The following is an 18692-nucleotide window of genomic DNA, read 5'->3' as shown; positions in this document are numbered from 1 at the left end:
GTCTGTACCAGCAGATCCAGCTCTATAGGCAGTGGCTCAGTGTTGTGGTTCAGGCTGTTGGCATGCGTCGAGCTGCTGTCGGAGCGATCGTCATCCATCATGATGGCGCAGGCATCACTGCAGTCCAGCCCACCAGCTTTTGGCTTGCGCTTCTTTTTGCTGCTCTCCCATTCTTGGTTCAGGCGTCGTCGGTAGGCTCGGTACCAGAAGAACATTCCCACAACCACAACGCCCATCACCAGCAGGGGAAGCAGGCTCACCAGAATCACCGACACCAAGGGATCATCCGGAGCTGGATCCACAACTGAAAAAGCAGACAGAAGATGAGATGAATACAAAAAGGTGGAGAGTATATGGCGTAAGACCAAGAGTCTCATCAGGGACAAAAAAACACTGAAAAGAAATCAAATGAGACAACTGATGTTGGATTAAATACAAGATTTTTACTATGGGATACACTATGCACAATCAGCAAAATACGGAGGGTAAACCCAACAGTATTTATGACATACCCGGATTTTATTTAGCTACAATTAGGTTATAGAATTCAACCATCGAAGAGCTAAACTGCTTGTGAAATTATGACTGAGTCAGCCATGGAGATTTGTAATGTAGCGTGTGCAGATTGTGGTGAAAGCTGCAAACATGGGTCAGGATTTTGCTGTCATCCCATTTGTTTTTCGGTGGTTTTCAGGGTTGGCCCTGCCTATCTGAAACTATAAGACAGGCATTTTGTAACAGCCAACATGGGGATAAAGAACTGTTAAAGAACAAGAGTAGGATAGTGGTCATTTTGGGACTGTTAAAAGTGAATGCAAACTCCGCTGTGACTGCTGCCATCTAGCCTTCCATTGAAGCGAAGTGAAAAGTAGCGTAGCGGTAGCGTAGCTTAGGTTGGTTAGGGTTAACCAGAGTATTTACAAGTTGGTTGAAATCTACAGTATGTTTCAAAGTTTAACTGCTTAGGAAGAGAGCGGCAGGTGCTTATAGCAATTGTATGTGAATTTAAACTTTCAACAAAACAACTCTGTTCCTAGAACATGGCTATTAAATCTGTAGCATGTATTAGCCAAATTCAAATTTACAATCCTTCAGATTTGGGTCCTGTTTGATTGGATGACACCTGACACCTACTGGTGGTGACAGCAGGTTTGGCGAACACTTCTAAAGCAGCTACTATGTCAGAATTTGTAATATATTTTAAATTTTTGATGAACGATCATGATCAGCGCTAACCTCGCCGACAAATATGTTGCGTTTGCGGCGACTGCTTCACAACTCTAACGTTTTGGATTCCCTTTATGTCATGCTGTATCTAGCATCCATACATCTTCCTCTTCCTCTTCAGAAATCCACCATTTCCACAGAAAACTAACTAAAAGCGAAGGTGGTGGTGTAAAGGCAGGTATTTGGAGAACAACTAATTTGTAGGTTTGCTGTGCTGCATGCAGTAGCAGCAGCAGCAGCAAGCACACTGCAATTCCCTGCCACTATTTATACAGTGTGTGTATCTTTAGGATTGTGATCTCAGCAGGGAGCTGACTTTGTCCTCTGGTATGAGTAGCCTTTACGGCTTCATGAGCTATAGCATTAACTACCTCCTTTGACTCGGACTGCCAGCTCGGACAAAACGGCAGCCAACCACCAGAGTTCCAGCGGCGGGGAGAAAACAGTGGAGAGCCTGTTTGCCTGATTTTGGGCCTGGCCGGACTGCTCTGCTCTAGCTGGGCACCTTTTCAAAGAGTTTCTCACTCAGTCGCTCAGGGGAAACCTCCTGAGCGAAGCTGCCACATAGGCTGGCTGAAGGAGCTGGTCTGACCCTTGAAGAAGTCGCACCACCACGCATCTATTTTGCATTCAGGACCCCTTGGCGTTACTTTCTGCTCAGGGAGTCCCGTGAATTCAAACTAAAATTAACGTTACTTGGTTAGGTTTAGGCAACAAAACTACTTCAGTAAAAGATTGTGTTTTGGGTTCAAAAAAATTCCATTTCCATTAGTTAAGAAAGTTACCTAAGGAACTTAACTTATGTATGTATTGTCGCTCTTCACACTAAGTCATTTTAAGCTCTAAGCTTTGAAAATTGACATGGATGGGTGATCCAACTTACCCATGGATGATAACAGCCCACTGAGTAATATGGCCATATTGCCTCATATTAACGGTAGTGATACAACACCCATCCAATTGGCTGCTAAGTGGGAGGATTCATCTTTTTCCTATTTTCCACTCCAAATATTTCATATTTTCCTTACCACATTTACCATTTACCTAATGCTTATATGACAATGACACAAGCATGTTCGTGCATGTCCGGTCCAGTGTTGTGCATACTGCTGTAGTGTCAATGTATTGTAAAAGTAGCAACAGCCTTTTAGCTGGAAAGGTAATGCGACTTAGAAGTATTTAATTGGGTTATTGACATTATGAGGAAGGAGACACTAAATCACACACATGTTATTCTTGATAAAGACACATGCACTTGATAAAAAAGATAAAGTTATGAAGATATACACAAGGTGTCTTTGGACTTCTAATTAGTGCAGTTAACGTTGCTAGTATTGAAATCCTTGAACTACTGTTATATGGCTTTATATCATGTCGTAACATTCATATGATTACACTAACTGTAAGTCTGATTGACATAGTTTGTGTGTGTGTGTGTGTGTGTGTGTGTGTAAAGCAGTATATCTTTCTGAAATAGCTTTGGGCAAATTCGCAGATGAAATGAATCAATGCTACCGAACACAGACTTTAAAGTCTGGTAATAACTACCAGACAGTCAGACACTACTACTTGAATTCCATGATTCTGTACATGTGTGCATGCTTTAAGTCTTTTAAGATTGCTTGGAGGTTTTTGAGGTTTTACGTTTATTTCCTTGCTGTATTTCTGCCATGATTAGAGTGCACGAGTGTCTTCATTCAAGCTAGTAACAACCAATCAGACGGTGCCAAGACAAGCTGCTAATCTGACTCATGTTGCCTTTTCCAATCAGTATGCCAGAGTGTTCTCATGCAGTGCTCATGGAGGTTTGACACATCATTCCAACTAATAGAGAGATCCTTGCCTCCAGGATGCAATTACTGTACACGTGTGTGTGTGTGTGTGTGTGTGTGTGTGTGTGTGTGTGTGTGTGTGTGTGTGTGTGTGTGTGTGTGTGTTGTGTTTCAGGATGTGTATGTATGCTGGGATTTCAAACGCTGCCATCTCTGACTCACACTCTTATGTCTAACCATCAGGGGACCATTGCTAATTACTTGGATCCTCACACTGTTTGGTGAATAACAAAGTTGTGAGTTGGATATTAAAAAGGAACAGTTTTCTTTGGAAAATGAAAGAGCCAGACATGATTTCATGTTGGAAACAGCTGATGGGTGAATAGATGGAAGCAATTCTAAACACTGAGGAGGTTGAAGCACACTTCACTGTGCCAGTTTGTATTCTGCGCCAGAAAAACAATTGTAATGAGTATTTAAATAGCATTATTCATGTTGACTTGATCAAACATTCTCATTTAACTAAAGCCATAGTGGTTACTTTCTGATGTAATAATAATAATTGATAAATGATAATTTTGTTAATTACTCAATGGCATAATTTAAATACATCAATCAGATTCACATTTTTGCACGTTTTCCTGAAGTGCGTTGTGAATTCTCCTTGCATCTTTCTAAATATAATAAACTTCTGATGCTGACACGTGGCGTTCACCAGCTGTTAACGCTAGCTCCACGACTGACCTCGTGGCGCTTTGATTTCTCATGCAGTCAGTCATCGAGCTCTTACAACCAAATATTAAGAAGAGTTTTAAGTGTGTTTACATTATGAGGAAAGTAAAAGCATTTCTCAGGGCCCAGTTTGGATGGATTCTTCAGTTAACACATCAGCATTTAGAGCTGCCAGACAATTTCAACATGTTTCTAATACTTATTAATTTCAAATAAAAATTTTCAGCACGTGGTATACGGTATTATTGCATGGTACATAATATGTTATATCTTTGACAATTGACAATAGGAAGGCTTTGGTATCAACAGGAACCAGGTTGGAATATGCAGTGCATCATGGGCTGGGTGCATCCATGGGGAACAGTAACATGTTCCTACAGAGCTGTGATCTAATAAAGAGTCACACACAGTTTGTTTCATTGCAAACACGACATGGTGTCAGAAGTGCTGTGAAACTACACGGGGACAGAAAAGTTAACGGAGTGGGGGAAGGAGCCAGCAGAATGCTAACACACCCTACGCTACCTTTAGCATTTGGCCGAAGACAATCAGGTGTTTACTTTGATCCATTGTATAGCAGACAAAGCTATAATCTAATACAAAAACATCTGCCTGGTCTACAACAGTCTCCATAACACCGCTCCTCCTTTAAAAGGTGCCCTGACACACAAAACCGTTTTTCCTTGTATTTTTTGAAATCTGTTAGGTCCATATGTGTTTTGTGTTATGTCGTGAATGTGAAAGTGAACTGCTACCTCCTCTGTCAGCTCTAGCCACTGAAAGGAAATACGCTGAGAAATCAGGCCAATTACAAAAGCTGGGCAGTCTGACGTGGTGTTGCCTGAGCTCATTACTATTCATGAGCTCGCCCAGTTGCGCTGGGTAAAGGATGCTGATAGCCAGGCTCCCATTGGCTAGCTGTTAGCCAATCAGAGTCAAGCAGCTTAGCTCGTTGAATATCAATGAGAACTGGCACAAATCGAGCTGAGTCTTCCAGCAGGCTTTTTATACCACGCTAGAATGGCTTGAAACAAGGTAACCAAGGCATTTTTTTCCACAACAAATGTTAAAGAGTCCATGGTAGAACTTCAGACATTACCACAAAGTAATGAAATACGTGTGGCAGGGCACCTTTAACTCATTCAGAATCCAACGCAACAACAGCAGTCAGATCACCAGAAGCACCACACAAGGTGAGCTTCTAATCCCATTCAGGAAAAGCACATTTGGTCAATTATCATTTTCTGTAACAGCAATACAAAACTGGAAATCACTGCCTTCTACTATCAAAGATATACATACGTATCACCTTTACAACACGTAGCAGATGGATGTCAGCTCTGTGAAAAGCCTAAATCCATGAATGTTTATTGGTCATCAATGTTCACCATAACTGTCAAATAATCTGTTTGTGCAGGGTTTAGGTAACTTTAAATTAAATTTGTAAATATTTGCCGTTAAATTCCAGTTTATCGTTGTGAAGCACACAAAAGGGCTCCCAGGTTTAAGTTATGTTTGCATTATGTATGTGTTACATGTCACGACATGACCTTGTATTAAAAAAGTTTTTCATTTTTTCCCCATTTTTCCCCTCGCATAAATGTATACAAATCTCCCTTTATCCAGGCGGGCATCGTGTAATGGTGGGGCGTGGAGGGTGGTGACACTGACTAAAATTGAATATCACACTCACTATTTACTTGTTATGGTAACTGTGCTGCCTTTACAACCCAAACTGCCTGATAAAGCTGCTTATCTACTTCCTCGCCCCATCTCAGTGCCTCACCTGGCCTTCTTGTTTCCCTCCTCATGCACCTAAGAGTTGAGTCTTTTCTCTATATAGCAAACTATGTGACTGAAAGACTGGTGTACTCACTGAAAGCAAGCCAAGATTCCACAGTTAAGGAGGAACTATAAAAGAAATAAGAATACAAAAATACAGATCTTGGAACGTGCACAGAGACACTTTTTCCACTATCGCTCCACATATTTTCCTCTTCCTCTTGGTTGGCTGCATTAAGAAGTCATACTAATCATTTTTCCCTTTTTTATTTTTATCTCTTGTTCTTCTTCTTTATCATCAAAATAGAAACACCCCCCTGACTTCAAAAATCCCCACTAAATGTCATGCGGAAGATTTCATTCATTATGAGGACTAGATCACAATAACCCATGAAGTGAGTTGGAGGAGATCAGGGACATCTGTGCAAAAACGCAGACTGTACCAGGAAAGGAATCCATGTCAGACATGAATTAGTTCTACCTTCTTCTCATTCCTCACATAGCGTGCCTCAAAGAATATAAAACGGACTTTCACAAGAGCACAGCTGTAAATATAGCACTAAAACAAATAGCATGTTATTATGACAAGGCGGTATTTAATATCAATGCCTCCCGTCCCACTGAAACTAGTTCACAAGCGCCAAATGTGTATCTGACACTGTCTGAGATGTGGCATTAGTCTGCTCTCAATCATCTGTACAGGATCTTAATTACAAACAAGTGCTCTGTCACAGAGCCTGTCAGAGTGAGAGCACATGGATCCCATCTATATCTAGATCCATCCTCGCTCCTCCATCCTCCATCCTCCATCCTCCATCCTCCATCCTTGCTCCTCCATCCTCCATCCTCGCTCCTCCATCCTCACTCCTCCATCCTCACCCCTCCATCCTCACTCATCCATCCTCCGTCCTCGCTCCTCCATCCTCACCCCTCCATCCTCACTCCTCCATCCTCCTTCCTCCTTCCTCCGTCCTCCGTCCTCCGTCCTCCGTCCTCCGTCCTCCACCCTCACTCCTCCATCCTCTATCCTCCATCCTCACTCTTCCATCCTCCATCCTCTATCCTCCCCCATCTATCCTTGTGGCAGGAATAAGAGCTTTGAGACAGCCTTCAAAAAGGGGGCCAGAATTACTTCTGGCTCAAGCGAGGAGATATCAGATAAAAGACTTGGGAAGCAGTCTTTGTCTTCGTCAGAATCCTCTTCCAGTGTGATTTTATGGAGTCATTCAGAGTAGATGTGGTCACCTGCCTCCTTGATGATGTAAAAAGTGAATAACCAGCAACTGCTTCTTGTAATTGTTGTGCAGAGCGCGAAGGGGCAAAGGGCCTTCATTCGGGGAACAGAGTTTGTGTCCCGGAAGAAGACTAGGGGAAACTGTTTTAAAGGTCCCATGACATGGTGCTCTTTGGATGCTTTTATATAGGCCTTAGTGGTCCCCTAATACTGTATCTGAAGTCTCTTTCCCAAAATTCAGCCTTGGTGCAGAATTACAGCCACTAGAGCCAGTCCCACAATGAGCTTTCCTTAGGATGTGCCATTTCTGTGACTGTAGCTATTGAGGAGGAGAGAGGGGGGGCAAGGTGGAGGGTGGGGGTGTGGCCTTGACCAACTGCCACTTTGCTTGTTTGAAAGCCATGATGTCTCTCTCTCTCTCATGGGTGGGCCAAATACTCTGGGCGGGCAAAGCAGAGAAAGGGGAGGTAACCTTACTCCTTATGAGGTCATAAGGAGCAAGGTTACCTCCCCTTTCCAGATTCCAGATTGGCCCATCTGAGCTTTCATTTTCTCAAAGACCGAGCAGGATACCCAGGGCTCGGTTTACACCTATCGCCATTTCTAGCCACTGGGGGACCATAGACAGGCTGGGGGAACGCATATTAATGTTAAAAAACCTCATAAAGTGAAATTTTCATGCCATGGGACCGTTAACCCAAACCACAATCTTTTCATCTACTTTTCATCTACCGCGAGTATTGACTGTTAGCTAACGTTAGCCTGTTTATAACGGTAACGTTACAGTTAACAGCTAACGAGTCAGAAGCCGACTATAGTGAGCGAGCTGACGATAGCATTACGTTACTTAAAACATGTCACTGACGCTACCACTTTAACGTTACTGACTTACTTCTCTTCATCTCATATGGGACATAAGGCTGCAAAGAGATCTCTCCATCACATTTATTGGCTCATCTCCCTGTGACAGGTGCATCTTGTCTAGCAGCTCCTCCAACTTTTAGAAACACAAGCTAGCAGGACCCACAAAGGGCCAACTTCTTCTTAAGAAGGACAGCACTGTTGTTTCCAACTTGGCCTTTGTTTGTGGTGTGACTCTATCACCTCTATTCTTTAATCTTTTCAGATGAATTTAAATAAAAAGGTTGATGATTGATCATATAATCATTTTCAAAACATTCAAAACTGTTACTGTGTTATCTCTGTTTCAAAAGGCAGCAATAAATAACACATTCAAATCTAGAGTGTTCATGTAATTTAGCAGTGGAATTAATTAATGCATAATAATTGTGATAATCATGAAACCTTGATTATTTTTTAGACAATAATCATAACAACAAAATCTATAGTCGTTGCATACTGATTACTGCTTGCTGCTGTGCAGGTAGTGTACCGTTGCCGTGGGTTTATGACAGCTTTTCCAACAGCTGCATGAGAGCATCCAGACACACCTGTGCGTCGCCCTTTGAGACGAAGATAAACAGAAGCTCTGATCTACTATTTTATCACGTTGCCAGTGACAACAGAGCACTCATCTCCCTATCTGACAAACCTCTAACAGGCCTCCACTCAGCTGCCCATTAAACCAACCAGCCCTGTTAGTGTTTGCAGCTGGGGAGTCACAATGTCCGCTCCCTCACTATGACATTTGTAGCACACGTTTGAATACACAAACACTCACTCAAACACATACATAAGAATCCATGAGTGTGACTCTCAAGCAGTAAACCACATGCACACCACTATTACAGGCACGTCATAAGAATGCAATGCTGGGGGAGAACAATGTGAGGCATTTGTGGAGGAATAAGCCATGGCAGTGCTCCAATAAACAAATAGGGACTTCCTGCTGCATATGTCCTCAATGGGAGGAAGGAACCACAACCCTGACCCTCAGTGCTCTGTGTGTGTGTGTGTGTGTATTATTTTTTACACAAACTACTCTTTTGATGGAGCTACTGAACTTGTCAGATTTAGTATTAGGGTTTCCGCTCCCGGGCTTGCCTGTTACGTTACGTCTTCCCGTTATAATGATGCAGAATGGCGTTGTCTCATGCGTATTGGTCACTGTAGGGATCAATAACAGGAAGATCAGAGTGCTGCATCAGCTGACTAGCTGCGTTAATATCCTCCTTGCTTGTTGCCTTTTCTGTGGCTGTTTTTCTGCCACAATATTTCATGTTTATGGGTAGGCAGGTTGCTAGCCAAATGATCCCACCTATAAAGCTCTGATTGGTTGCCTGCTTTACAGTCATCGATGTGAACAACACCAGACCTATCTGAACAAATTCCAGATGTGGGTCGTAATTCAAGGGTCTGGAACCAGGCTTGGGCTAGGTAGTTATCCACCATACACTCAGTGTCCCCTTTATTAGATATATGATGAGTAGAAAGCAACATGCATGCTCTTGCTTTGTCTTCTCTGGAATGCAAAAAATTCTCCCAAAGATCCATTTCCAAAGAAATGTACACCTGTACAATCAAATGCAATCCAATACAACAGCCCTGTCATGACATCTGCCTTTATAAAGCTCGTCATGTTCACTTTTTGGCAAAATTGTCATACCTGACCATCACACGACAATCGCCGTTTATAGTATCAACCAGGTCAATCCCGTGAATCATCACTGCGATTGCGCATTATCTGTCTTTGCTATGAGATCATCCTTCCCTCCGACCCAGGCCGGCATCGACCTTCTTGGATTGTCCAATTTCTGAGGCATTTCGATGGGCCAATCAGGACTTTAATCTTGTCTGCTACGTGACGAACGCATGAAAACACTCTCGACCTTAGACCTGTATTTTCATTCTGCATAATGAGTACTTTTACTTTAAAGTGCTCATATTATGCTTTTTGGCTTTTCCCCTTTCCTTTATTGTATTATATATATTTTTGTGCATGCTATAGGTTTACAAAGTGAAAAAGCCCAAAGTCCAACCCAAAGGGACTTACCATCTCCAACAGAAAACACTGTTCCCAAACTGCTCCAAACAGCTCTATTGTAGTCCAGACTTTACTTCAGAGACAAACGCTCGTCACTTTGTAACACACGTTATAATGCTCGCCTAGCTGCTAGCGTGGCACTCCGTCATGCTCTGCAACTGACTGGCTAGCAGTGCTTACCTAGGTACTGAGCATGTGCGACTCCAACAAAGATGGTACAGAAGTGAGATACCTCACTCTGTAGCTAAAACAGAGAGCTCAACACACAGGGTGAAAAGAGGAGCTGCAGCAATGTGCAGTACAACAAATATAAGGTGTTTTCTGAAAATTAAACCACATAAACCTATTCTAGTACAACCTCTAAATACAAGTATGGACCTGAAAATGAGCATAATATGAGCACTTTAAGTAGTATATTGTGATGATAATACTTTTGCAATTTTAGTTAAGTGCCAGTCTGCTGTCTCATACTCCACACTCCATCAGTAAGACTAGCTCTTCTACAGTAGCATAAAAGTAATAGAACTGCATCTGGCTGTGTAACCCTGTGTTGTAGAATGTCAATAAATGAACCGTCATATTTGTTTTACCACAAAGGTCATAGTTAGTGGTGTTCTACTGAAATATTATATTGGTAGATGTTTCTAATATGGGTTAGGGTTATGTATGTACATAGGTAATCAGTATAAAATATAACTACCATTGAGAAAAAAGAGCAATGGAAGTGAATTCAGGTCAAAAGGTCTTATCTGTGGACATTTCAGCCGGTTTAAAAGAGCTCATTCAGGTGAAGGATTGTCAGTCTCGACACTTGACTACGTGGGAGGTTTTATGCAGTATACAGCAGATAAAAGTTACCGTTTAGTCAGTGAGGTGGGAAAAAGAGCAATCCAATCGCCTTTAATGATTCTGGCACATAAGAAGAGAATCCATGAGCTGGCCCGTAGCAGCAGACTGAGTCTACCTCACTGTCATTCCCTACAGCGCTGCTCTGTGTCTCTGGGCGGTTCACTGTGGGCTGGAGATGTTTCTGATTTGAGTTAAACACAGACAGGAAACCATATGTCTGAGCTCTCCAGACACACACACACACACACACACACAGGCTGAGACAGACACCCACATTTTCTTCTGAGCAGTGAGGGGCGCCAGCCAATCACAGCGCAGTACGCACCCAGCTGCATGTCTGCGACCACACTGAGGATTCCCCGACTCATGTTTACATGTGATGCAAAAGACCACGTTTCCATTTCCTGTTTGTGATGACGGTGCAACATCCAGTCATTCCACAACACAGTGTTCTAAATAAGTCCTAAAACCAGCAACAACTTCTGAAAAGCACAGTTTTACGTGCCAAAACACGTAAAACAGTTTCCCTGTCGGTGGTTGGAGAGAAAGTCAGAGAACAAGGCCGAAGGGGAGGGGGGTGAGAAGATGACAGTAAAGAGGGGAATAACGACTTACTCCATTATAGAGAGCAGCAGGAAATGGAGGGGCAAAGAACAGCAAACGCCAGCACTCGTCTCATCATTTACAGTTGAGGAAGGGTTAGAGATGTATTCTACTACCCTAAAGGCTCTTTTATACTTCTGCGAAAAATCTATGCCGTTGCTACGTGCGTAGGTGTGGAGACACAAACCTTCGCCGGACCCTACGCCGTAGCCTGACGTGCACCTCTCGAAAAATGTAACCACACGTCGCGGCGACGCACTGTGACAACTTTAAAAGTTTCAATCAGCTGTGCAGTGGGACCGCCCCTTAAACAGATGATGAGCCCCGGTGTTTTTGAGAGGGAGGAGACAGAGAGCACTTCCTGGTTGCGGGATTGAGTGGAACGTGTCGGAGGGGAAGCAGTGTACAGGGTCAGCGGAGCTACAGCTCAGTTGCGCGGCAGATTCAGTTAAGGTCGTTTTAATCCCTTTAAAACGCGTTGTTCGCCACTGACAGCTCATCAACGAACGGCCTACCTTAAAACCGGATCACTTCACTTTCACCTCTCAGCAGCTCACCGACAGCAGTCTTCACCCAAAACTCCTGCTAAACTCGGACTGGATTCACGGACTGACTGCACTGACTACTTGACTGACTGACTGGTATAAACGTTGTAAGTCAACAAACCTTTTTACTTTACCTTGAAAGTGTCTTTATTTGTGTTTATTGCTGTGCACCACGAGCAGACTTCAAGACTGTATTGGAACTGACCAATTACTTGTTGTGCTCTAAAACTGAACTAAGTACTAAAGAAAACCTGAGGCAGATTTCTTTTTGTTGGATTTTCTTTTGTGGATTGCTCTATTTTGGATTTCTCATTTTTGGACATTTGGACGATACACTTCTTTCTTGTGCTTGGCTTACCTTTGTGTTAATTATATGATCTTTGATTTGAACCTTGGAATGTGCATTGTGTTTTGTTGGGTTTATGTTTTCGTTGTTTAATGTGTATAGGGTGTACATTTTTATATGTGCGCGCTTGTGTGGTTTGATCTAGATCCCAAAACTAAACATACAAAATACAACTGACCTAAACCTTGAACCATCTTATCTTAGATGTCAGGAGAGAGACCTGGCTGGCACCCCATTTAGAAAAGAACAAAACAAAACGGATTTAGACAAACTGTCACATAAAAGTGGCACCCCAGATGGGACTTGAAAATTACCATTGAATGACAAACCAAATAACTCAACAAAATAAAACCACAACCGTTGTGAAGATACAACCTTTTTTATTTTCTGGTACAAAAATCCAAACAAAATGGCCGCTGACTCAGAGTCATGGTGGAGTAAAATGGAAGGAGGATCAGCAGAGTCACCACTGGAAATGGCCAAGGGCATGCCTGCAGAGGAGTTACCTCCTACAACATATTCTCTGTTGGACATGGACCTCACTTTTTTTTCTGAGCTTGCTCAGCCCTTAGCTCCACAAAGAGCCGTCCAAACAGACGAGTGTCATGGAGGACCTCAGCCTGAAACTTCCGCCTTAAAGGAGACATATCCTGGCGATGGGATTAGGCAACACCTTCAGGAAATTGTGGAGGAACACCGTCACCACCGGCAGGAACTAAAAGGGAACATGGCGCAAATGATAAAAGACATTACAAATCATACTAAACAAGAAACCAAAGCACTGACAGACCTATTTCAGGAACAACAAAAGGAGATTATCAAGCATGTGGATAAACGGCTTGAATATCTGCAATCACAATTCAATGCATCCCTTGGCTGGAGACTAAAAAACTATCATACTGACCTGCTGAAGGATCTTTTCTCCGTTCTCACCCCGATGTCTGGTGCAGTAGCCCATCTGCAGGAGGGGCTGTCCCACTGCAGAAACACCATACATTCACTGTCTGAGGAATTGACAGCATCCAAAGTTACCACCACCATTACCCCTGCAAGTGGGCAATCCTCCTCTGAGGGTCTACAAGGGGAAAAGCCCCTGCTCATTTCACAACGCCCCAGATTGCAATCCACCGTACATCCTGGCATGGCCGATGTCAATTTTGGGTCACCAGGTGGATCCACCATTCACGGAGAGGTAAAAAACAGAGTCATGGGTAAGAGCCCTGTAAAGCTACAATTTCCGACATTTGGGGGACTGAATGATGCACCTGACCCGCTCCAATACCTGGAAAGGTGTGACGATTTCCTTGCTCTCACACCGCTCACAGATGAGGAACTCCTTGCCACCCTGCGTAATGTACTTCATGGAACTGCACGAGATTGGTGGGATGTGGGCCGCCATAAAATCCACACATGGAAGGAATTTCAACACCAGTTCCGTGCTGCCTTCCTGTCAGAGGACTATGAGGATGAACTGGCAGAGAGGGTGCGCAACAGAGTTCAAGGGGATGGTGAAAGCATCCGAGATTTTGCCTACATGTACCAGTCACTGTGCAAACGCTGGAAACCACAAATTGAGGAAGAAGAAATCCTAAAAATGATTCTGAAAAACATTAACCCCCAACTGGCCAGCCAGCTGAGAAGTAGCAGAGTCACCTCTGTCAACGCACTTGTCCGCCTTGGTCAGCAACTTGAGAAGGAGCACGTAAAACCAGCTGCAATATGAACAGAAAAAGAACTTATTGGGGAAAACCCCCAAGCCTGCTACCTCTGAATCTGCTGCCCGGTCTCTTAACACCAGAGAAAATCCTGTCCGAACAAACCAACCCAGCCAAAACCGACCCTCCCTTGTGTACTGTTGGCGCTGCAAAGAAAGTCATGCACCAGCTTCCTGTCCGCAGTGGACCTGTAACAGAGCTTCTTCTAGACCTTCACAACAGCAAGCTGCAAAAACTACTCATGGCCAAGATGGTCATTCCACACTGGGTTCCCTCACACACTCAGGTTACCTGGGAGACGCTACATTTGGAAACACCTCCTCATCCCCACTTGGTAGCCTGCTTCCTTGTCAGTTGAGGGTTCCCTTGAACATTGGTCCATGGAAGGGAACCGCTATCCTCGACACTGGTTTATCGTACACCCTGATAAATGAAAATGTGTGGTCAGGAATCAAAAGACAGCAGGACGTACTAAAGCCTTGGACTAGAGGGCCCTTGTACCTTGCAGATGGAGAAGGAAGACAACATTTAGGTTGGTGTGAAATGAACCTCACCTTGCAGTTACACCCAGTGGCCTTACCTTGTGTCATCTTGCCTGCTCGCAGCCTTGCTTTCACTGCAGTTGTGGGACTGGACTTCATATTCATTTCCGGCCTACAGTTTGACGTCTCTGAGCACCGCTACTGGTTTAAATCCAACAAAAAGCAGCAATACCAGTTTTTGAGAGACTCTGCAGCAGGACTTAATGCGGTTCTTCCTTCGCAGCTTGCCTTCTTCTCTGCTGTGGCTCCTGTGGACCTGGTTCCTCTGCCACCCTGCCATGACCTCCTACAGACCGCCTGCAACAATGCTCATCTGGATGAATTTGGGAAAAATCAGTTGTTGTGTCAGCTACAGGAAAACTCAGACGTCTGTTCAGAAACACTGGGATGCACTCGTGTTCTCACACACAATTTTTCTTACCCATGAAGTGCCTATCAAACAGAAGCCCTATCGTGTATCACCAACAAAACTTCAAGTAATCAAAGAGCATGTAGAGGACATGTTGGACAAAGGCATCATCGAGCCATCATTCTCTCCGTATGCTGCTCCAGTCGTCTTGGTACCTAAGAAAAATGACCCAAAACTAAGATTCTGTGTGGACTATAGGAAAATGAATGCAGCAACTCACACCGATGCTTATCCATTACCTAACATCCAAGAAATTTTGGAGTCGCTGGCTGGAGCTGTGGTGTTCACTACCTTGGACCTCAATAGCGGTTACTGGCAGGTTCAGATGGATACGGACAGCAAAGAAAAAACTGCTTTCATCTGTCCCTTTGGCCTCTACCAGTTCAGGGTAATGCCATTCGGACTCAAAAACGCCCCAGCCACCTTCCAACGGCTGATGGAACTGGTTCTTGGGGACCTGGGGGGAAAAACCTGTTTTGTGTATTTGGACGACATCATTATCTACTCCAATACAGTTCAGCAGCACAACCAGGACATACAGGCAGTGATGGACAAGCTAAGAGAGGCTAACCTGACCGTGAACATGAAAAAGAGTCAGTTCTTCCAGACCTCGTTGAAGTTTTTGGGCCATATCGTCTCCTCTGCTGGAGTTGAAGTTGACACAGAGAAGACAAACGCAGTACAGGATTACCCTGTTCCTCAGAACCTCAAAGAACTGCAAAGATTTCTTGGGATGGCTGGATGGTATCATCGCTTTGTGCCCCAATTCTCACAATTGACCGAACCACTCAACGCTCTTAAAAGGAAAGGAGCCAAGTACATTTGGACCCCTCCATGTCAGTCAGCGTTTGAGGCCCTAAAACAACATCTGGTTTCTCCACCAGTCCTGGGACATCCTGACTTCAACCTTCAATTAGTTGTTTACACTGATGCCAGTGACGTCGGCTTGGGGGCTGTCTTGACTCAACAGACTGGATTGGGTGCAGAACAAGTCCTCGCCTTCGCCAGCCGTACTCTGAATCCGGCCGAGAGAAACTACTCCACAACGGAGCAGGAATGCCTTTCTGTCGTCTGGGTCCTGGAGAAATGGAGGTATTACTTGGAGGGCAGGCACTTTACAGTTGTTACGGACCATTCTTCTCTTGTTTGGGTTTTTAAAACCCAAAAGCCCAGCACTCGGCTGATCCGGTGGGCACTCCGCCTCCAGGAGTTCTCCTTTACTGTTGAATACCGCAAAGGAAAATATAATACAGTGCAGGATGCGCTGTCAAGAGCTCCCCTTCTTGACCACCAACACCAACATGCCACTTGTGCAGCAGTGCTGCGATCCAAGAGGGACACCGCTAAAAACCTTCAAGTAACCGATGAGGATATTTGGAAAGCCCAGCAGGAGGATTCAGTCATCCAAAACCTGTATGATAAAATCATGGAAACGGGAGAAGTGATGAAAAATCCGACAACCAAGTTTACTGTTTTGGAGGACAAGGTTTACAGAGTGGTGCAATTACCTCACAAAACACTCTACCAAGTATATGTGCCATCATCACTCCGCCCACAGCTTCTCCATTATTATCATGATGATCCTTTGTCTGGTCATTTTGGGAGATACAAAACGTATAAGAGGTTGCAAGCCCTTGTATACTGGCCTAAGATGAGCATAGATGTCAGAGAACATGTGAAATGTTGCCATATTTGCCAGCTGCACAAACCTGAGACCCGGAAACCTCCTGGAAAACTGCAACAAACTCTGGTAAATGAACCTTGGGAGATGTTGGGAGTTGACCTCATGGGACCTTTCCCTCGAAGCTCCAACGGCAACCTCTACCTCATTGTCTTTGTGGACTATTACACCAGATGGGTGGAAATGTTTCCCCTTCGCAAGGCAACAGCAGAGACAGTTTCCCAAATCCTGCGAAAGGAGATTCTGACTCACTGGGGTGTGCCAACTTACATCCTCTCTGACCAAGGCCCGCACCGTCATCAGTCCGTCTTATCATCCTCAAACTAACCTGACAGAGAGGATTAATCGAAATGTGAAGGCCATGATCGCTTCATACGTGGAGGAAAACCACAAGAACTGGGACAAATACTTACCAGAATTCCGCTTTGCATTGAACTCAGCAGTACATGAGTCTACAGGAGTCACACCTGCAGAGCTCAACATTGGACATCTTCTGAAAGGCCCCTTGGATGATGAGCTCAAGCCACAGCTCTGTGACCCTGATGCACCTGCATATGCTACTGCGAGCCAGATAGCGGAGTTCAGGAAATTCGTAAACAGCAACCTGGATAAGGCAAGACAAAGGCAAAAGAAGAACTATGACAAAGGAAGGAGAGACAGTGATTTCTCTGACAGAGATCGTGTCTGGATCCGTACTCACCCTTACTCAAAGGCTGATAAGTCGTTTTCAGCAAAACTAGCACCACGGTGGAAAGGTCCTTATCGAGTCACCAGAAAAACAGGCCCCTTAAACTATGATGTAGTTTTGGAAGATACAGGAGAAGATCTACGTGTTGTTAACGTGGCCCAACTCAAGCCATGCTATCCCACGGCTGAGGAAATGGACAGAGAACAACGTCGACGGATCCTTGATATCTTTGAAGAGGAAAGCGATGAGGGAGACTTCCCAGGCTTTTCTACGAAGTAAAGATGTGTAGACACTGCATCTGGAGATTGCCTTCCAAGGATGCGGCTTCTTTCAGGGGGGAGGGAGTGTGACAACTTTAAAAGTTTCAATCAGCTGTGCAGTGGGACCGCCCCTTAAACAGATGATGAGCCCCGGTGTTTTTGAGAGGGAGGAGACAGAGAGCACTTCCTGGTTGCGGGATTGAGTGGAACGTGTCGGAGGGGAAGCAGTGTACAGGGTCAGCGGAGCTACAGCTCAGTTGCGCGGCAGATTCAGTTAAGGTCGTTTTAATCCCTTAAAAACGTTGTTCGCCACTGACAGCTCATCAACGAACGGCCTACCTTAAAACTCCGGATCACTTCACTTTCACCTCTCAGCAGCTCACCGACAGCAGTCTTCACCCAAAACTCCTGCTAAACTCCGGACTGGATTCACGGACTGACTGCACTGACTACTTGACTGACTGACTGGTATAAACGTTGTAAGTCAACAAACCTTTTTACTTTACCTTGAAAGTGTCTTTATTTGTGTTTATTGCTGTGCACCACGAGCAGACTTCAAGACTGTATTGGAACTGACCAATTACTTGTTGTGCTCTAAAACTGAACTAAGTACTAAAGAAAACCTGAGGCGGATTTCTTTTGTTGGATTTTCTTTGTGGATTGCTCTATTTTGGATTTCTATTTTTGGACATTTGGACGATACACTTCCTTTGTGCTTGGCTTACCTTTGGTTGTTAATATGTATGATCTTTGTTTTGAACCTTGGAATGTGCATTGTGTTTTGTTGGGTTTATGTTTTCGTTGTTTAATGTGTATAGGGTGTACATTTTTATATGTGCGCGCTTGTGTGGTTTGATCTAGATCCCAAAACTAAACATACAAAATACAACTGACCTAAACCTTGAACCATCTTATCTTAGATGTCAGGAGAGAGACCTGGCTGGCACCCCATTTAGAAAAGAACAAAACAAAACGGATTTAGACAAACTGTCACAGCACGTTGCTCGGCCGTGGCTTGGTAGCATTGCATTTCCCCCCCGACTCATTTCCTGGTTCTCCTTCTCCATAAACAACATGAAATCAAGGAGAGGGTTAACTTTTCCTGCTGCAGATTTACCACCTTGGTCAGAAAGCACAGGGGAGACCCTTTGTTTCTCTCTAGAGTCACAACTCGCTCCGAAGCTAATCGGAGCTAATCGACGCCGATTAGCTCCGAAGCTAATCGGCGTCACTCTCTCACTTTCTCCCTCGCTCTAGCACCCACTCCCCACACACGCACACACACACACACGCACGCCGGCTCGAGGCACACACCAACGCACAAGTAAACAAAGAGTTTCGCGATTGACCCTCCGGAAACCAC

The 18692-nt window shown here is 44.3% G+C and overlaps 1 protein-coding gene and 1 long non-coding RNA gene across 2 annotated transcripts in view; both read right to left on the bottom strand.

Moving 5' to 3' along the window:
* Positions 1–18692, bottom strand: part of LOC120562241 (TGF-beta receptor type-2-like) — a 49689-nt gene that overhangs the window by 17464 nt on the left and 13533 nt on the right. The window contains exon 4 of the mRNA XM_039805857.1: positions 9–304. Within this exon, the coding sequence (XP_039661791.1) occupies positions 9–304 (296 nt within the window). The remainder of the gene's footprint in view (positions 1–8; positions 305–18692) is intronic.
* On the bottom strand, positions 12398–13719 carry LOC120562242. The gene is made up of 2 exons (XR_005639714.1): positions 12939–13719; positions 12398–12749 (listed from the first exon to the last, which is right to left on the bottom strand). It is a non-coding gene; the product is annotated as an uncharacterized LOC120562242 (long non-coding RNA).

This window comes from Perca fluviatilis, chromosome 7, assembly GCF_010015445.1.
Source record: "Perca fluviatilis chromosome 7, GENO_Pfluv_1.0, whole genome shotgun sequence".
In the NCBI taxonomy this organism is placed as follows: domain Eukaryota; kingdom Metazoa; phylum Chordata; class Actinopteri; order Perciformes; family Percidae; genus Perca; species Perca fluviatilis.
The sequence above is the reverse complement of the archived record's forward strand: the minus strand, read 5'-3'. Positions and strand labels throughout refer to the sequence as shown.